Source organism: Centruroides sculpturatus, unplaced genomic scaffold (genome assembly GCF_000671375.1).
Source record: "Centruroides sculpturatus isolate CEXI.00-Female unplaced genomic scaffold, Cexi_2.0 scaffold561, whole genome shotgun sequence".
NCBI classification, from domain to species: Eukaryota; Metazoa; Arthropoda; class Arachnida; order Scorpiones; family Buthidae; genus Centruroides; species Centruroides sculpturatus.
In genome coordinates this window covers 16,988-30,318 of record NW_019384786.1, presented here as the reverse complement: position 1 = coordinate 30,318, position 13,331 = coordinate 16,988, and the positions used below count along the sequence as shown (strand labels likewise).

Genomic DNA, 13,331 nt, shown 5'->3' with positions numbered 1-13,331 from the left:
GAAATGCAAAAGACTCCTTTTATTCAATTAAATCTATCTTAAGACTACCGACTGAAATTGAATGACTTGTCAAGATTTCAAATTTTTAACTTAAATAATTTTTTAAAAGTATTGTTGTTAAAGAACAAGATGGAAAAATAATGAGTAAAAATCACTTTCTTATATTAAAAAATTCTATTGTGCAATCTAATTATATAAATTTATATTGGCTACTTTTTGACAGTAAAAATACTCTCATATTAAAGTACAGTAGAACAGAAATTTCCCCCTATAACTGGAATCAGTTGCCGATCAGGCATTTAGCGGGCTCCAATCGCTATTTGATTTTTGAGGCCTCCTTGTTCTAAGTTAAATACTAAGTAAGGCTATCAAATAAATTTATAACTTAATAAAAAAATTCAGCAACGAGTTGCGTAACTTTTCCGGCAAAAAATTAAAATTGCGTATGATGCCATCTGTTGTGAGATTTTATTTTTAAAAATTTTTATATTATTAAGTATACAAAATGGCAAAAAGATTAATTTTGAGGGTAGAGATGAGTTTTATAAAACAAAACTCTACCCTCAAAATTAATCTTTTTGCCATTTTGTATAATTAATAATATAAAATTTTATAGAGGGGATATGTCGAGTGGAATCGGACTTCATTAAGTCCGATTCTCGACATTCCCCTCTATCTCCCTCTATCTCCTTGATCTTTAATCACTAAAATTTAATAGCATTAATCCCCTAATACAGTGGTTCCCAACCTTTTTTCATTAGCGTACCCCGTGACATGTCATATCTCTAGATTGTACCCCGTGACATGTTATATCTCTAGATTGTACCCCTCATTTAAGAAATTTAGTGAGTAACCGTATTGTTAATTTGACATATTGTAACTTTAAATTAAAGAAAAAAAACCTAAAAGAAAAAATGTATAATAAAGTTGTGATTGTTGCAAGGAACATTTTTTATGTAATAATTTTTTAATACTATTAGTTTGTGATACATAATATATTATTTTTTCTGCCATAATAACTAACTTTTTTCTGTACCCCTAAACAACCTATCGCGTACCCCTAGGGGTACGCGTACCACAGGTTGGGAATCGCTGCCCTAATACACAAATCTTCCTGCAAAACTTCAGAAATTTTCAACAGAAGGCACATGAATTAATACGCATTTAAAGTAGGTGAACTAAATTGTATGGCCACTAGTGGCCAAGCGGTTTCCTTCCCTGAACACTGGGAATTCGGTCGTAGGTTCGCGCCTCGCCCAGACGGGTTGGTCATGTGGAGTTTTCCAGGTTTTCTCCACGTCTGTAACGCCAGAATAGGGACCAGTTACCCTTAAAAGACCTCTCGGAAGACATTTACCCCAGCTCTTAGTGAGTAATTTCGTATGGTCAAGCAAAAAGCTTCGGCCAACTCTTCGGATCATAAGCGACTACGCAATAACCTCCATATTAATCCCGGAGACAAGAGAACTAAATTGTACAGACCAACCTCCCACATACACGCAGATCCATATATACAGAGAAAAAGGCAACATTATTTTTTTCTGCATTTCTCGACGTTTCAAGATTCCCTGAGTCCACAAATGTAAAAATCTTTGGGGAGGTCATTTTTGACCGATCTCTATACTTTCTGTTATATATAACAGAAAGCCGGAATCAATTTTAAAATTAATATTCGATAGTACGATTCTAATAATCGACTATAATGTTGTAGATTTTACTATTATGAATGACTACTTGCTGTTAATTAATTGTAACAACCAGTAATCACAACAAAATATTGTAGGCCTATATAACATAAATAATGATCTAATACATGAATTCCTTTACAAAAAAAGCAACACTAAAAACATCAACTACACCAAACGCAAGCAGCTGAAAACGTTTTCATTCATTCGCACAGTTGCAGTTTACAAGAGATTAATTGCACTTATGTGATTGAATAGGTACAGTAGGTAAATACAGAAAGGATTTTAAATATTACTTACAATAGTTTTGACCGGTCGTATAGGAAGTTTTGTCAGTTATTAAGTGGTAAAAACTTTCACTACGCCGTTCAGGGGAAATTGTATTGATGAAGATGTATCTGTGCTTGAGGTTCGCAGAATGTGTATCTTTTTCAAGCTGCTAACTTTCGGAGGCCTCTGACAATCGGAGACCCCAAGCGCGCGCTTCTTGTGCCTTTAAGACGATCCGTCAATGACAAGAATTTAAATTTATTACTAATAAACAATATTTAATATTTAAATATTTAAGAATATATTGAAGAAATGATTTTAAGTTTCTATAACAATAAATGCAAATAATTTAATCACGTCAGCCAATATAACATTGATGCGACCGTAAGACAAGACGACAGACTTACGCACTCAACGGTTGTATAGGCCTGTATACCGTTTGAAACATCAGCCATTTTATATTTGAAACTTCCTGATATTCATGAAACTTATTCATTTGACATTTTTTATTTCAATCTATATTACGTCATCCTATCGACCATAATGTTCCCAAAGTCATTTTTATGGACTGTTACTTCATTTTAATATCTCGAAGGTCAATAATGAACAATCCGCATCTAGCAGCATGCTTTTTCCTTTCTTTTTTTCTTTTTACGTTTCACATGTAGAGATTTTAGAATGTTGCTGTTGTTTTTTCTTTCAATGAATAAAGTTCAATTAAAGTATAAACATCGGTGTTACTTCAGTTGCAAATTACATTTGTAACATGAACGGGAAGAGTAAGCTGGTCAATAATTTCGGATTACGTACACATAAGTTGATTTCTAAATAATAACGTTTATCCAATATTAACAATGTAGTTTTTAATTATTTAAATGAGTTCCTTTTAAATAGAATTGTGGATTTTGTTCATCAGAAATTTAGATCAAAGTGGATTTTTCCGCTACACTGATTCACAGTACGATATGTCAGAACTGCTAATGATATAAACGCTGTCAAATAAAACATTTGACAGCATTTGTTTACGAAGGAATTTGTTTAACTATTTCCAAACTCATTTTATTTGTCTTTTTAAATATAACTTATTAAATATGGAGTTATGTAATAATCAGTAAAACATTTAAAATTTAATTATTTTAAATAAATTTGTTTATTTGACATAATGAAATATTTAAATATTAGTCACTAAACTTTATATTGGGAATTCTTACTTTTTAGATACTAAATAGTAAAATTTTACATACTCTTATGTTTTTTTTATTATTAAGTTTTATTTTTCATTTTTTAGGAATTCATTTTTAATGAAAAAGAGTTTTGTAAATAGCAAATACCGTAACCTGATCAAGTATCGATTCACAGCAGGGCATTCCGGAGTTATTGTATTTGGCACCAGAAGCAAACTTAAATATGGCGTCTTTTGAATAAGTTTTTCATTGGACTATTACAAATTTAAAAATCATAAAACAATTCTTATTAATTAATCTAATACATATTATATTTCAATACAACAGAAAAGTACCAAAATATTATTAAAAATCACAGTAATGTTTGATTTAGTTTCAGTTTTTTAATTATAAATACAAAATACTATAAAAATAATATTAATTATACAAATTAGTTTGGTTTTTCGACTTTTGTTTTTTACATATGATAACACTAAATTCATATTGCAGAGAGTAATTAAAATCTATCGCTTGCGGTAGAAGTGCGAGTAAGACGCTTTGCAGGGTGGCACAAAGGGCCTATTTGTAACACATTAACAATTCATTTCTGAAAAATTAAAAAAAAAGTTCATAGAAAAATGTACAAGTACAGGTGATAATATAATTTGTCTTACTCGTATGTGATAGTTTTCTATGAATTTATTAGTTCGCCCGTGTAACAATTTTGGCGCCCCATCATCTCGGCGCATAATTTTAATCCGCACGCGGCTATCGTGAGCGTTGTTGTTTCTGAGTGGTCGTTTTACCCTTCGTCATCTTTTTGTTTTGCGCAAGCGCGGTCTTTTCTCTGATTCCAAGACAAGTGGAGTGCCTGTAAGTGGTACTCCACTTGTCTTCGTTAGCACAAATGGTAAGTAACCATATAAGGCGCGTCCCATAAATATAAAGGCACAACTTGTTATGTAAATAAAAGCTAAACTAATTATCATATAACAAAACCAATTTAATTTTCAGGTAGTTACAACTTACAAATAAACATACTTAAAAAGTCGTGTAATTATATTGTTTAACAACTTAACAATAAATTAATTTAAATCAAAATCACGTTTCTCGCTGTCCCAAAAATATAAAGGAAGATTTGATTTTCTAACAATAGAGGTCATACAGTAATACAGTATAACTCCCACGTATTTCAAATATTTATTTCTGTTATGTATTGATATAAATGGATTGCTTTTTATCATGGGATATGCAAAACTCTTAACAGATGTTGAAAAGGGCAAGATTTCAGAGAGATGAAAATTACTCAACAAGAGCAATTGCAAAAAAAAAAAAAAAATTAATCGTTTTCCAACTGTAATTGACAAATTCATAAAAAGATTGTAGACAAATGTGGACAAAAGAAATCAACAGGTCGACCTTCAAAGCTTACAAATGGAAGAAAACGTAGTATTTTGATGGGAATCGAAAGCAACCAAATATCTGTACGAAAACTAGCATCAAAACCAGAGCTTAATGTATCAAAATGTACAATTGGAAGAATTGTTAGTACATGTCAGCATCTCAGTGCAGCATCTTACTTGTTAATAATATCACTAATCCCCATCCATGAGCAAAATTGCTTACAGTGGGCACGGGAGAAAATGGGATGGACAGACACATGGAAGCAGATCATCTGGTGTGACAAGAAGAAATTTAATCTCGATAAACCAGATGGCTGGACTTGTTATTGACATGATTTCAGGGGTGAGGAAGAAATATTTTTAAAACGACTGCAAGGGGGAGGCTCAGTGATAGTATGGAGTGGGTTTAGTTGGTTTGGCAAGATAAATATTACATTCCTCAGTGGCCAAATGAATGCAAATCATTATCAAGACATGCTAGAAAGTTATATTTTGCCTTGGGATGATATAATTACTGGAAGTCGTTGGTTTTTCCAACAAGACAATGCCCCTATCCACATAGTTAAATCAACTTATGAGTGGTTTTTAAGTAATGGAGTCCCAGTTATTGATTGGCCAGCTTGTTCCCCAGATTCGAATCCAATGGAAAACCTCTGAGGAATAGCTAGAGCTGTATATGCTAATGGGCACCAATCTAACGGTGCAGATGAGTTAAAACATGCAATTAACATCCATTGGGAAGAAATAACTAAAATAGTTTTTCAAAAACTTATATAATCAATGCAGACCGTATCTACAAAGTTATAATGAAAAAGGGAAATGTATTTGTTATTAGTTGATTATTATTAACGATTTCTAACAATACTGTTCTAGTGATTTTATATTATGCCTTTACATTTTTGGGACAGCGAGAAACGTGATTTTGATTTAAATTAATTTATTGTTAAGTTGTTAAACAATGTAATTACACGATTTTTTAATTATGTTTATTTCTAAGTTGTACCAATCTCAAAATTAAATTGGTTTTGTTATATAATAATTAGTTTAGCTTTTATTTCATAACAAGTTGTGCCTTTATATACGCACCTTAATATAAACGTAAATATCTAAGAATGAGTGTAAAATTGAATACTCATAAATCAGGCTTCTTAAAACACAAAAGTGCACCCCTCGAATAATGTACTTATTTGAAGGGACAAATTAAAGCTGTTAATATCCTACATGGGGAAACTCAAAAACTAACGATAGTATATCAAGCACATCAAAATTCCAATGAGAAAAGTCTTGAAAGCACATTGTTGACTATGTTAAACATATTTAGATAAACAAGACCACTTTTATTTTTTAAGACGCATGATTTACAAGTATTCACTTTTACATTCATACTTAGATATTTACGTTTATATTGCATTATTATTTACCATTTGTACTATGTCTAGAACCTCACTTTCAGGCACTCAACTTACTTTCCAATCAGCGAAAAGACCGTGTTTGCGCAAAACAAAAAGATGAAAAGTAAAACAACCAATCAGAAGCAACAATGCTCATAGTTCGGATTAAAATCATGCTATCTCGGTACGTGTACCTTGGGCACGTGCCCCTCCGCCCTTGCTTTCCACGGCCTTGATTCACAGAAAAGTATTAATGAAATTAAACGTAGTTTATACTATTTATCTGATAATGAAAATTTATACAAATCTTTGTAACATTTCTTTGTCACATAAGATCGAGAATCTTATGTTACAAAAAAATTTTATTTAAATGTATTATGTTTATACACGTTTTATTTAAATTCATTTGTTAAACGTATAAAAGTAACGGACAAGCAAGGTGTAAGCAAGGCAAAAATTTTCCTCCGTATTAGAAAATACTTTATGGGAGAGCGATAATATGATAGCAATGATGCTTTCCAAGAGGGAAAGAGAGATGAATAGAAAGATTAAAAAGAGTAGAAAAGAGATACGGGTGGATAAAATGACATTATATTTAAATATGCAATTTATTTGATGCAAGATTTTTATTATTAAAATACATTGTGCTTTAAAAATATGAATGTATCCAATTCTGTTTTTACACTTTAGATATCTACGTTCCTTAAAAATCCGTGTAAATAAAGATAGAGTAGGTATGAAAAATGGAAGATTGATTCCAGACGTTAGAAACCAGTAAAAATAGTACGATAAAACAATTAAATATCAATATATTTCTAACTTTATATCAAATAACATACAAAAACTATTCCGTTATCGAAAGAACTTGGAAGAAACAAATCACAAATAAACTTCGATTTATATTTTTACGCTGTTTCAAGTCTGTATGAAGAAGCGATTGTCGCTATACACTTTCAAAAAAGTCATAAAAATAGCTAAATTTTAAAATTTACTTGAGCATGTATAGCAATCTAAAATGCAATTTTGACCGCTGGATGGCCGATGTAATTAAGGCGTTAGCCTATTACTCTATTACCCTAGGACTAACCCACTAGTGGTCGAGGGATGAAACCACTGGACACAGGTAGTTAGTCGCGAATTAGCGCTTCACCAGTGGCCATGTGGCCATGTGGAATTTTTCATGCTATTTTCAGGTATCTAACACCTAAACAGAGGCTACTTCCCATAAAAGTTCTCCCGGGAGATATCCCCTTAGCAGAGCTCCCACGTGTTGCATTGAGTTATTTTATTAATCCAATTCAATTCCGAGGGACCGGGATCATATCTGGGCAAACCTAGGAATTTTTCATGGTCGGTCCGTTCCGGATATGCTGAGCACCGTCCCTCACCATCTGGTCGCTCTTATTGTGGGCCTAACCAAACCCAGGATGGGTTTGAAAAAAGAGGATTTTGGATCGAATAGGTCTAAAAACCTCAATAGTTTTCACGAAGTGGTCCGGGGTAGTGAGGGACGGAATCCAAACGAGATCTCGCCTCTCATCATCCAGCCGCCTTATTGTGGGCCTGGCCGAACCCATAATGGGCTTGCTAAAAGAGACCCTCTTAGTGCCCACAGGGCGCAAAGTTTTGTTTAGTTATGGCAACGCAACACTTGCGCGATCTGCCTAGGGGGATGCCTTCCGGGAGGTCTTTTTAAGGAAAACTGGCCCCTATTTAGGCATTACAGACGTGGAGAAAACCCGGAAAACTCCACGTGACCAGCCCGTCTGAGCGCCTCGCTCGGACGGGCTGGCCACGACCGAACTCACAGTGTTAAGGGAACGAAGACCGCTTGGCTACTGGTGGGCCCAGGACGAAAAGAGTTTTTTAAAAAAATGTTTTTATTTGCATTCATATTTTATCTATAATTTTGAGACCGCCAAGAAAAAGCTTCAGAGTTTCTCTGACCGATCTGACAAAAATTAAAACGCAATGTTTTTAAAAACCTTTACTTATATTTCATGAAAAAAAAAATTTATGTTTTTCTTTTGAAATGTCTTTTTAAATAATATGTATAAATTTGAAAGCATTAATATACATTTTTAAAACATTTAAGCAGAGAGATCATCGGATGCTCCCCATTGTGAAGTTCTGTAGAGCCCAATGTGAAAGTCCGTAAACGTGGCAAAAGAAGTTAGAGGCTACGTAAATGACGTCCCCCTTGGAAGAGGAGGAGAGGGTTGAGCTTCAGTGGGCGTCCGTTTATTCCATTAAATTTTATACTGTTTATGAATTTTATTGCATTTCATTACTATTTCAGAATTTCTTGTGTTTCGTTTCCACTTATCCCCTTAAAATTTTAAGGGGGATCGAGTTTTGTTGGACATCCGAAGAGGGGAGGGAGTTACGGAAACTTAGATAAACTGAGACAGAGGGGAGGGGAGTAGAAATTTCAAGAAAAATGAGGACGTAATTTATGGACAACTCCTTATGAATATGAAGAGAATTAAAAGGATGAAGTGATATTCTTAAGTTTGTTTCTATTCAATAACTTCATTTTTCAGTATTGTGTGTTACCAACAGAATGACAAAGGTGGTTAAAGCATCAACCTACTGCTGTGTGAGACACAGGATTGAATCTAGTTGGAGAGTTAGAAGGCTTTTTTATAGACGATTTTGTTCTGGATGTGTTAGTTTCCGTCCTTCGCCACTAGACTGCTAGACCATGAGTTCGGTCAGGCTCACATCTCGTGAGCCTGACCGAACTCATGATGGGCAAGGAAAAAGGCCATCTTAGTGCTTGTAGGGCAGAAAGAGCAAAAAAGAGAAAAGTATCGTGTGTAATTCCATCTCTTGCTTTTTTTTTTAATTTCAAATCTTATTCATTTATTTTCCATAAACAATGTATCTGTTTTGGCTGCATTGTGTGTCACTCTTCTGATTATGCTCCACGTAATATGTAGAACATCAAAAAATTTAACAAGTAATAAAATAACTAAGTATGCAACATTGAACAAAATAATCTTAAATTGCATAGCGTTCTTCATATGTAAGTTTATATGTCGAGTACCGAGACAGATACTTATAAGTAATGATATAAGTAACAAAGTAATTAATCCATTATTAATTATGCATATCTTGGTTTAGAATTAATATATAATATATATTTGTAGTTTAAAATCCCAAAGAATTTTGACTTGTTCATTTAAACTGAAAAACTGAATAAATACCAAGATTTAGCAATTGAGATAACGTGACTTTGGAACAAAAGCACCAAAGTTGTATCAATTGTGATAGGGGCTATCACAATTGAGATTTTGGGTGCCATATCCCCTGGATGGATGATATATCTAGAGGGACTTCACTTAACAGACTTTTCAACATTTAATTTACAAAAAACAGCTATTTTTGAAACTTCTTGCATATGACAAAAATATCTGAAAAATACTTAAGTTATATAGTTTCAATGGTTCTTCATCATACATTTAATATTGGAAAACAAAAAAGCAAGCAATTTCTTATGAACTATATAGTTGGCCTATAACTGTCAAAATATATTTAAATATACTGTATTATTCTAAAAATACAAATTAATTTTTGTTCTAATTTCTAGAAAAAGAGTGTAATGCTGGTATTTATCTATGCTGCTAAATATTGTAATGTTAAGTGAATAATATGAAAAATAAATTGTATTATTGTAAAAATTAGTTATTTTAGTATTGAACTCTATGTCAAAAATTTTTTTTATAATGCCTATAATAATAATTTTTATCACCCATACTCAGAACTGTCTGTATATAGGAAAATATAAAATTGTTCACTTTTAAATTAGTGTTGATCCAACTACTAAAATTTAAACAATAGCAGAGGAAGACTAATACATAGGCTTTGGAAAGATTTTGTTTCAGTAATCCACTTTGGATATCTAATAGATTCGTGTGAAAATATCATTATTATAATCTTTAATTATCAATGTGTTTTTGGAGAAACTGATTATAATTGCAGAAAAAGTTGATTTTGCAAGATGTCAGAACTGGAACAAATTATCATATATTTATGCTTCTGTTGAAGATAAAAAGTTTTATTAAATTAATGTAATGCTCATTTTATTTTTAGTCTGGTATAAAGTGGTATACTTGTATATGTTCATTATTGATTCAGTATAGTATTTAAAATTTAAAAATTTTATATGTTCATTATTGATACCAGTACAGTATTTAAAATTTTAAAAATTGGTATAAATTTGTAACTAGCAATATTGTTTATCAACAAAGTAAGACTTACTATGCCTAATAATTAAAAAATATTAATTCTAAGCATTTTGATAGAAAATAAATCTTTGAGAAACATCTTTGTAGTACACTTATGATATTAATAAATCAATACATAGTATAACACTGATATTATGTTACAACCAAAATTAATGAGTCAAACATTTTAAATATTTGAATGTTCTACAAATTATTAGAAAAATATCTTTTATTTGTCTTTTAAGCCAAAATTTTGCTATGAATTCCAAATTTTCAAATTTATTTTATAATGTATTTCCGTTTAAGTTTTATTATGTTAATTTTAGTTGTGAAGTTATTAATTATTAAACGTATTTATTTTTTTCAAATTTTTAGAACGGCCAGAACCTCCTCAACAAGTAGAAGCTAATCATAAAGGTAGTCGACATGTCACTTTGTCTTGGAAAGTGCCCTTTGATGGACGTAGCACTATAATTCGTTACATCGTATATTTTAAAAATAATTCATGTAAGTTAACGTTACAAATATATATTATTCATGAGTTGAATTAAAATAAAAATCTATAAATTTCATTAAATTTTATAATGTTATTCACAGTTTCTCTAAGTTATATTTTAGAAATTAATTGAGTTAATTCTCTCCTACAATTGATATAAACCTCCTATAAATAAAGTTGCATTCATTTTCAAAATGTAAATAAATGAAAGTACCTATAATTAGAAATATTTCTGTAGTAATAGTGATAGCAAATGCTATTACCAGTATATGTTTAATATAGACATTTATCAAGATAATACAAATTTACAAATTCTGGAAAATAAAATTATTTTGCTTTTCATTTTTTTAATTTAATAAAAACTTATATTGTAATTTCTTTAAAAGAAATGATTAATACCTATCAACAAAATTATATCTTTTATTTTAGGAAATGCATTTTGGGCATGAAAACAAACTAAAGAAAATATTTTTATACAGTATATGTTAACCTATATAACAAGGAACAAAATGAAAAAAAAAAAGATAAAACATTTAAAATAAATATTACACTTTTTAATAATATGAAAGGGAAGAAAATAGAAAACAAAAATTAAATATTTAAAATGAATATATTAATAAATGTAGACCACAAAGAAGTGACAACAGATAAAAAAGATTTAGTAAAGAAGGACTGAAGAGAGACAAAAAGATTCCCAAAATTTATTTCCTAAAATAAAAGATGTAATTTAGTTTGTGTGTGTATGTGTGTGTCTTTCTTTAAAGAAACTAAAATATAAGTTTAATGAATGATAAAAGAAAACTCACTTAGAAAATGAGTGAAAGATTTTCATTCATTTTTACAAATTATTTAAACAGTCATAATGCCTTGTAATAACTAACTAAATTTTTAACAAAAATATAAAATTTACACAATCAGTTTTTATTTTTTTCTTATTATTTATTTCTCTATTATTGAATTTCAATTAAAACTTGTTTAATAAAGCTTTAAGTATTCTTATATTAATAATCATAATATTTACCAATGTTGTTTTTTTTACAAAATTTCATGTAAAATAATCTGATATACATTTAATTTTAAAATGTTAATTACAAGTAAAATTAAAATATCTAATTGTTAGATTAATCTTTTTTAGAATATTTTATAGTTATTAATTTTATAATTACATAAAAATTTAACAATATTAATAATGATTTTTAAGCTTTATATTTTAATTTAAAATGTTTATGTAGGATTATGATTTGATTTTTTAATTTTGTAAATTTGTGAAAAGAATTCAATTTGTAATCAAAATATAACAAAGTATATTAATAATATATCAAACAACATAATAAGTAAAATATATAAATAAAAAATTATAAAATAAAAACTTCAAAGAATAATAGATATGCCCACACTTAAATTTTTATCTCACAATAATAATATTTAAGATCAAGTCATTCGTATAAATATCCAAAAAAAGCAGCAAAATACAATCTTTGATTGTGATTATTTATTTCTAGTTAATTAAATTTTTTCTTCATGAATAAATTTATAATCCACAAAATATTGTTATATACAAATTAAACAATTTAGAAAACTTAAAATTCTCAAAAAAGTTATTTAAATGGATTGAATACTAAACAAATTGTTTTTATAGCTGTAGCAAAATTTCCACAACATATTTTTATTAAAAATATCAATATATCTATTTACATTTGTTATAAGTAGAATTGTCAGCTATTTTTGGAAAGTAATTGAATGCAGATTCAACTGCTGTACTTTTTTTTTAACAATTTCTAAATCTGTTTAATTTAAATCAATATTTAATAAAAGCATTGTAGACGTCACAGCAGGTGAAAAGTATGTTTCTTGTATTCATTAGTCATCCTCGAATGATTTCAGGAACAGAAAATATTGCATGAAAATTCCAATTAAATAATTTAAAATTCTTAATTAGTTAAAGGTCTGACTTTAAATGCCTTTAAAATATTAAAAGCAGTTATTATCAGCTGAAATTACGAATAAAATTGTCAGTTTTTCTCCCAGTTCTAATATCATATTAAAAATATAATTAATTAGAGTTGGGATGATTAGTGGATTTGTTCTAAAGTCTAATAGTTAGGATTTTATCATTTAATTAATTAATAATTTAGAAATGTCTATAGATAAAATATTAGCTTGGAACAAGTTTTGAATCTGTAATCTCATACTGTATATATGTTTGTTATGGATTTGTTTTATAATCTGAGCCAATTTTTTTCTTCAATTTTAAATTATTAATTAATTAAAAAGTAAAATTCTAATTATCCACTCAGCGGTGACTGACGGATATATCTGTCAAGGGCGATCATGTGGCACTGGTGAACAACAGCTATATCTGCAAAAAAAAGAGATATTGCCAAAAACTACCGCAAAAAAAAAATTCACATAAAAAAGGAATTATGTAACAATAGAAAAAGACTTTTCTTTACTAGACATAACTGTTTACAAAATTTTTTTCCAAAATGGTAATGAGAAAAAACACATGTGAAAATACTTTAAAAATTTCCTACGTTTATTTTCCACTACATAGGGATAGCACCATACCTGACTAACTTACTGCTGTAAGGTTATTAAATTTCATGATAAATTTAATTCAATTAACAAAGAAAAATATCTAAAAGTTTTGAAAGTTTCTTTGGCTTATAAAACTAAATTTGGTATTTATGCAGT

General features: G+C 29.7%; 1 protein-coding gene across 1 annotated transcript in view; it reads left to right on the top strand.

The window, feature by feature from the left end:
• Positions 1 to 13,331, top strand: part of LOC111629249 (Down syndrome cell adhesion molecule-like protein 1) — a 95,411-nt gene that overhangs the window by 65,872 nt on the left and 16,208 nt on the right. The window contains exon 14 of the mRNA XM_023373132.1: positions 10,517 to 10,648. Coding sequence (XP_023228900.1) covers positions 10,517 to 10,648 — 132 coding nt within the window. The remainder of the gene's footprint in view (positions 1 to 10,516; positions 10,649 to 13,331) is intronic.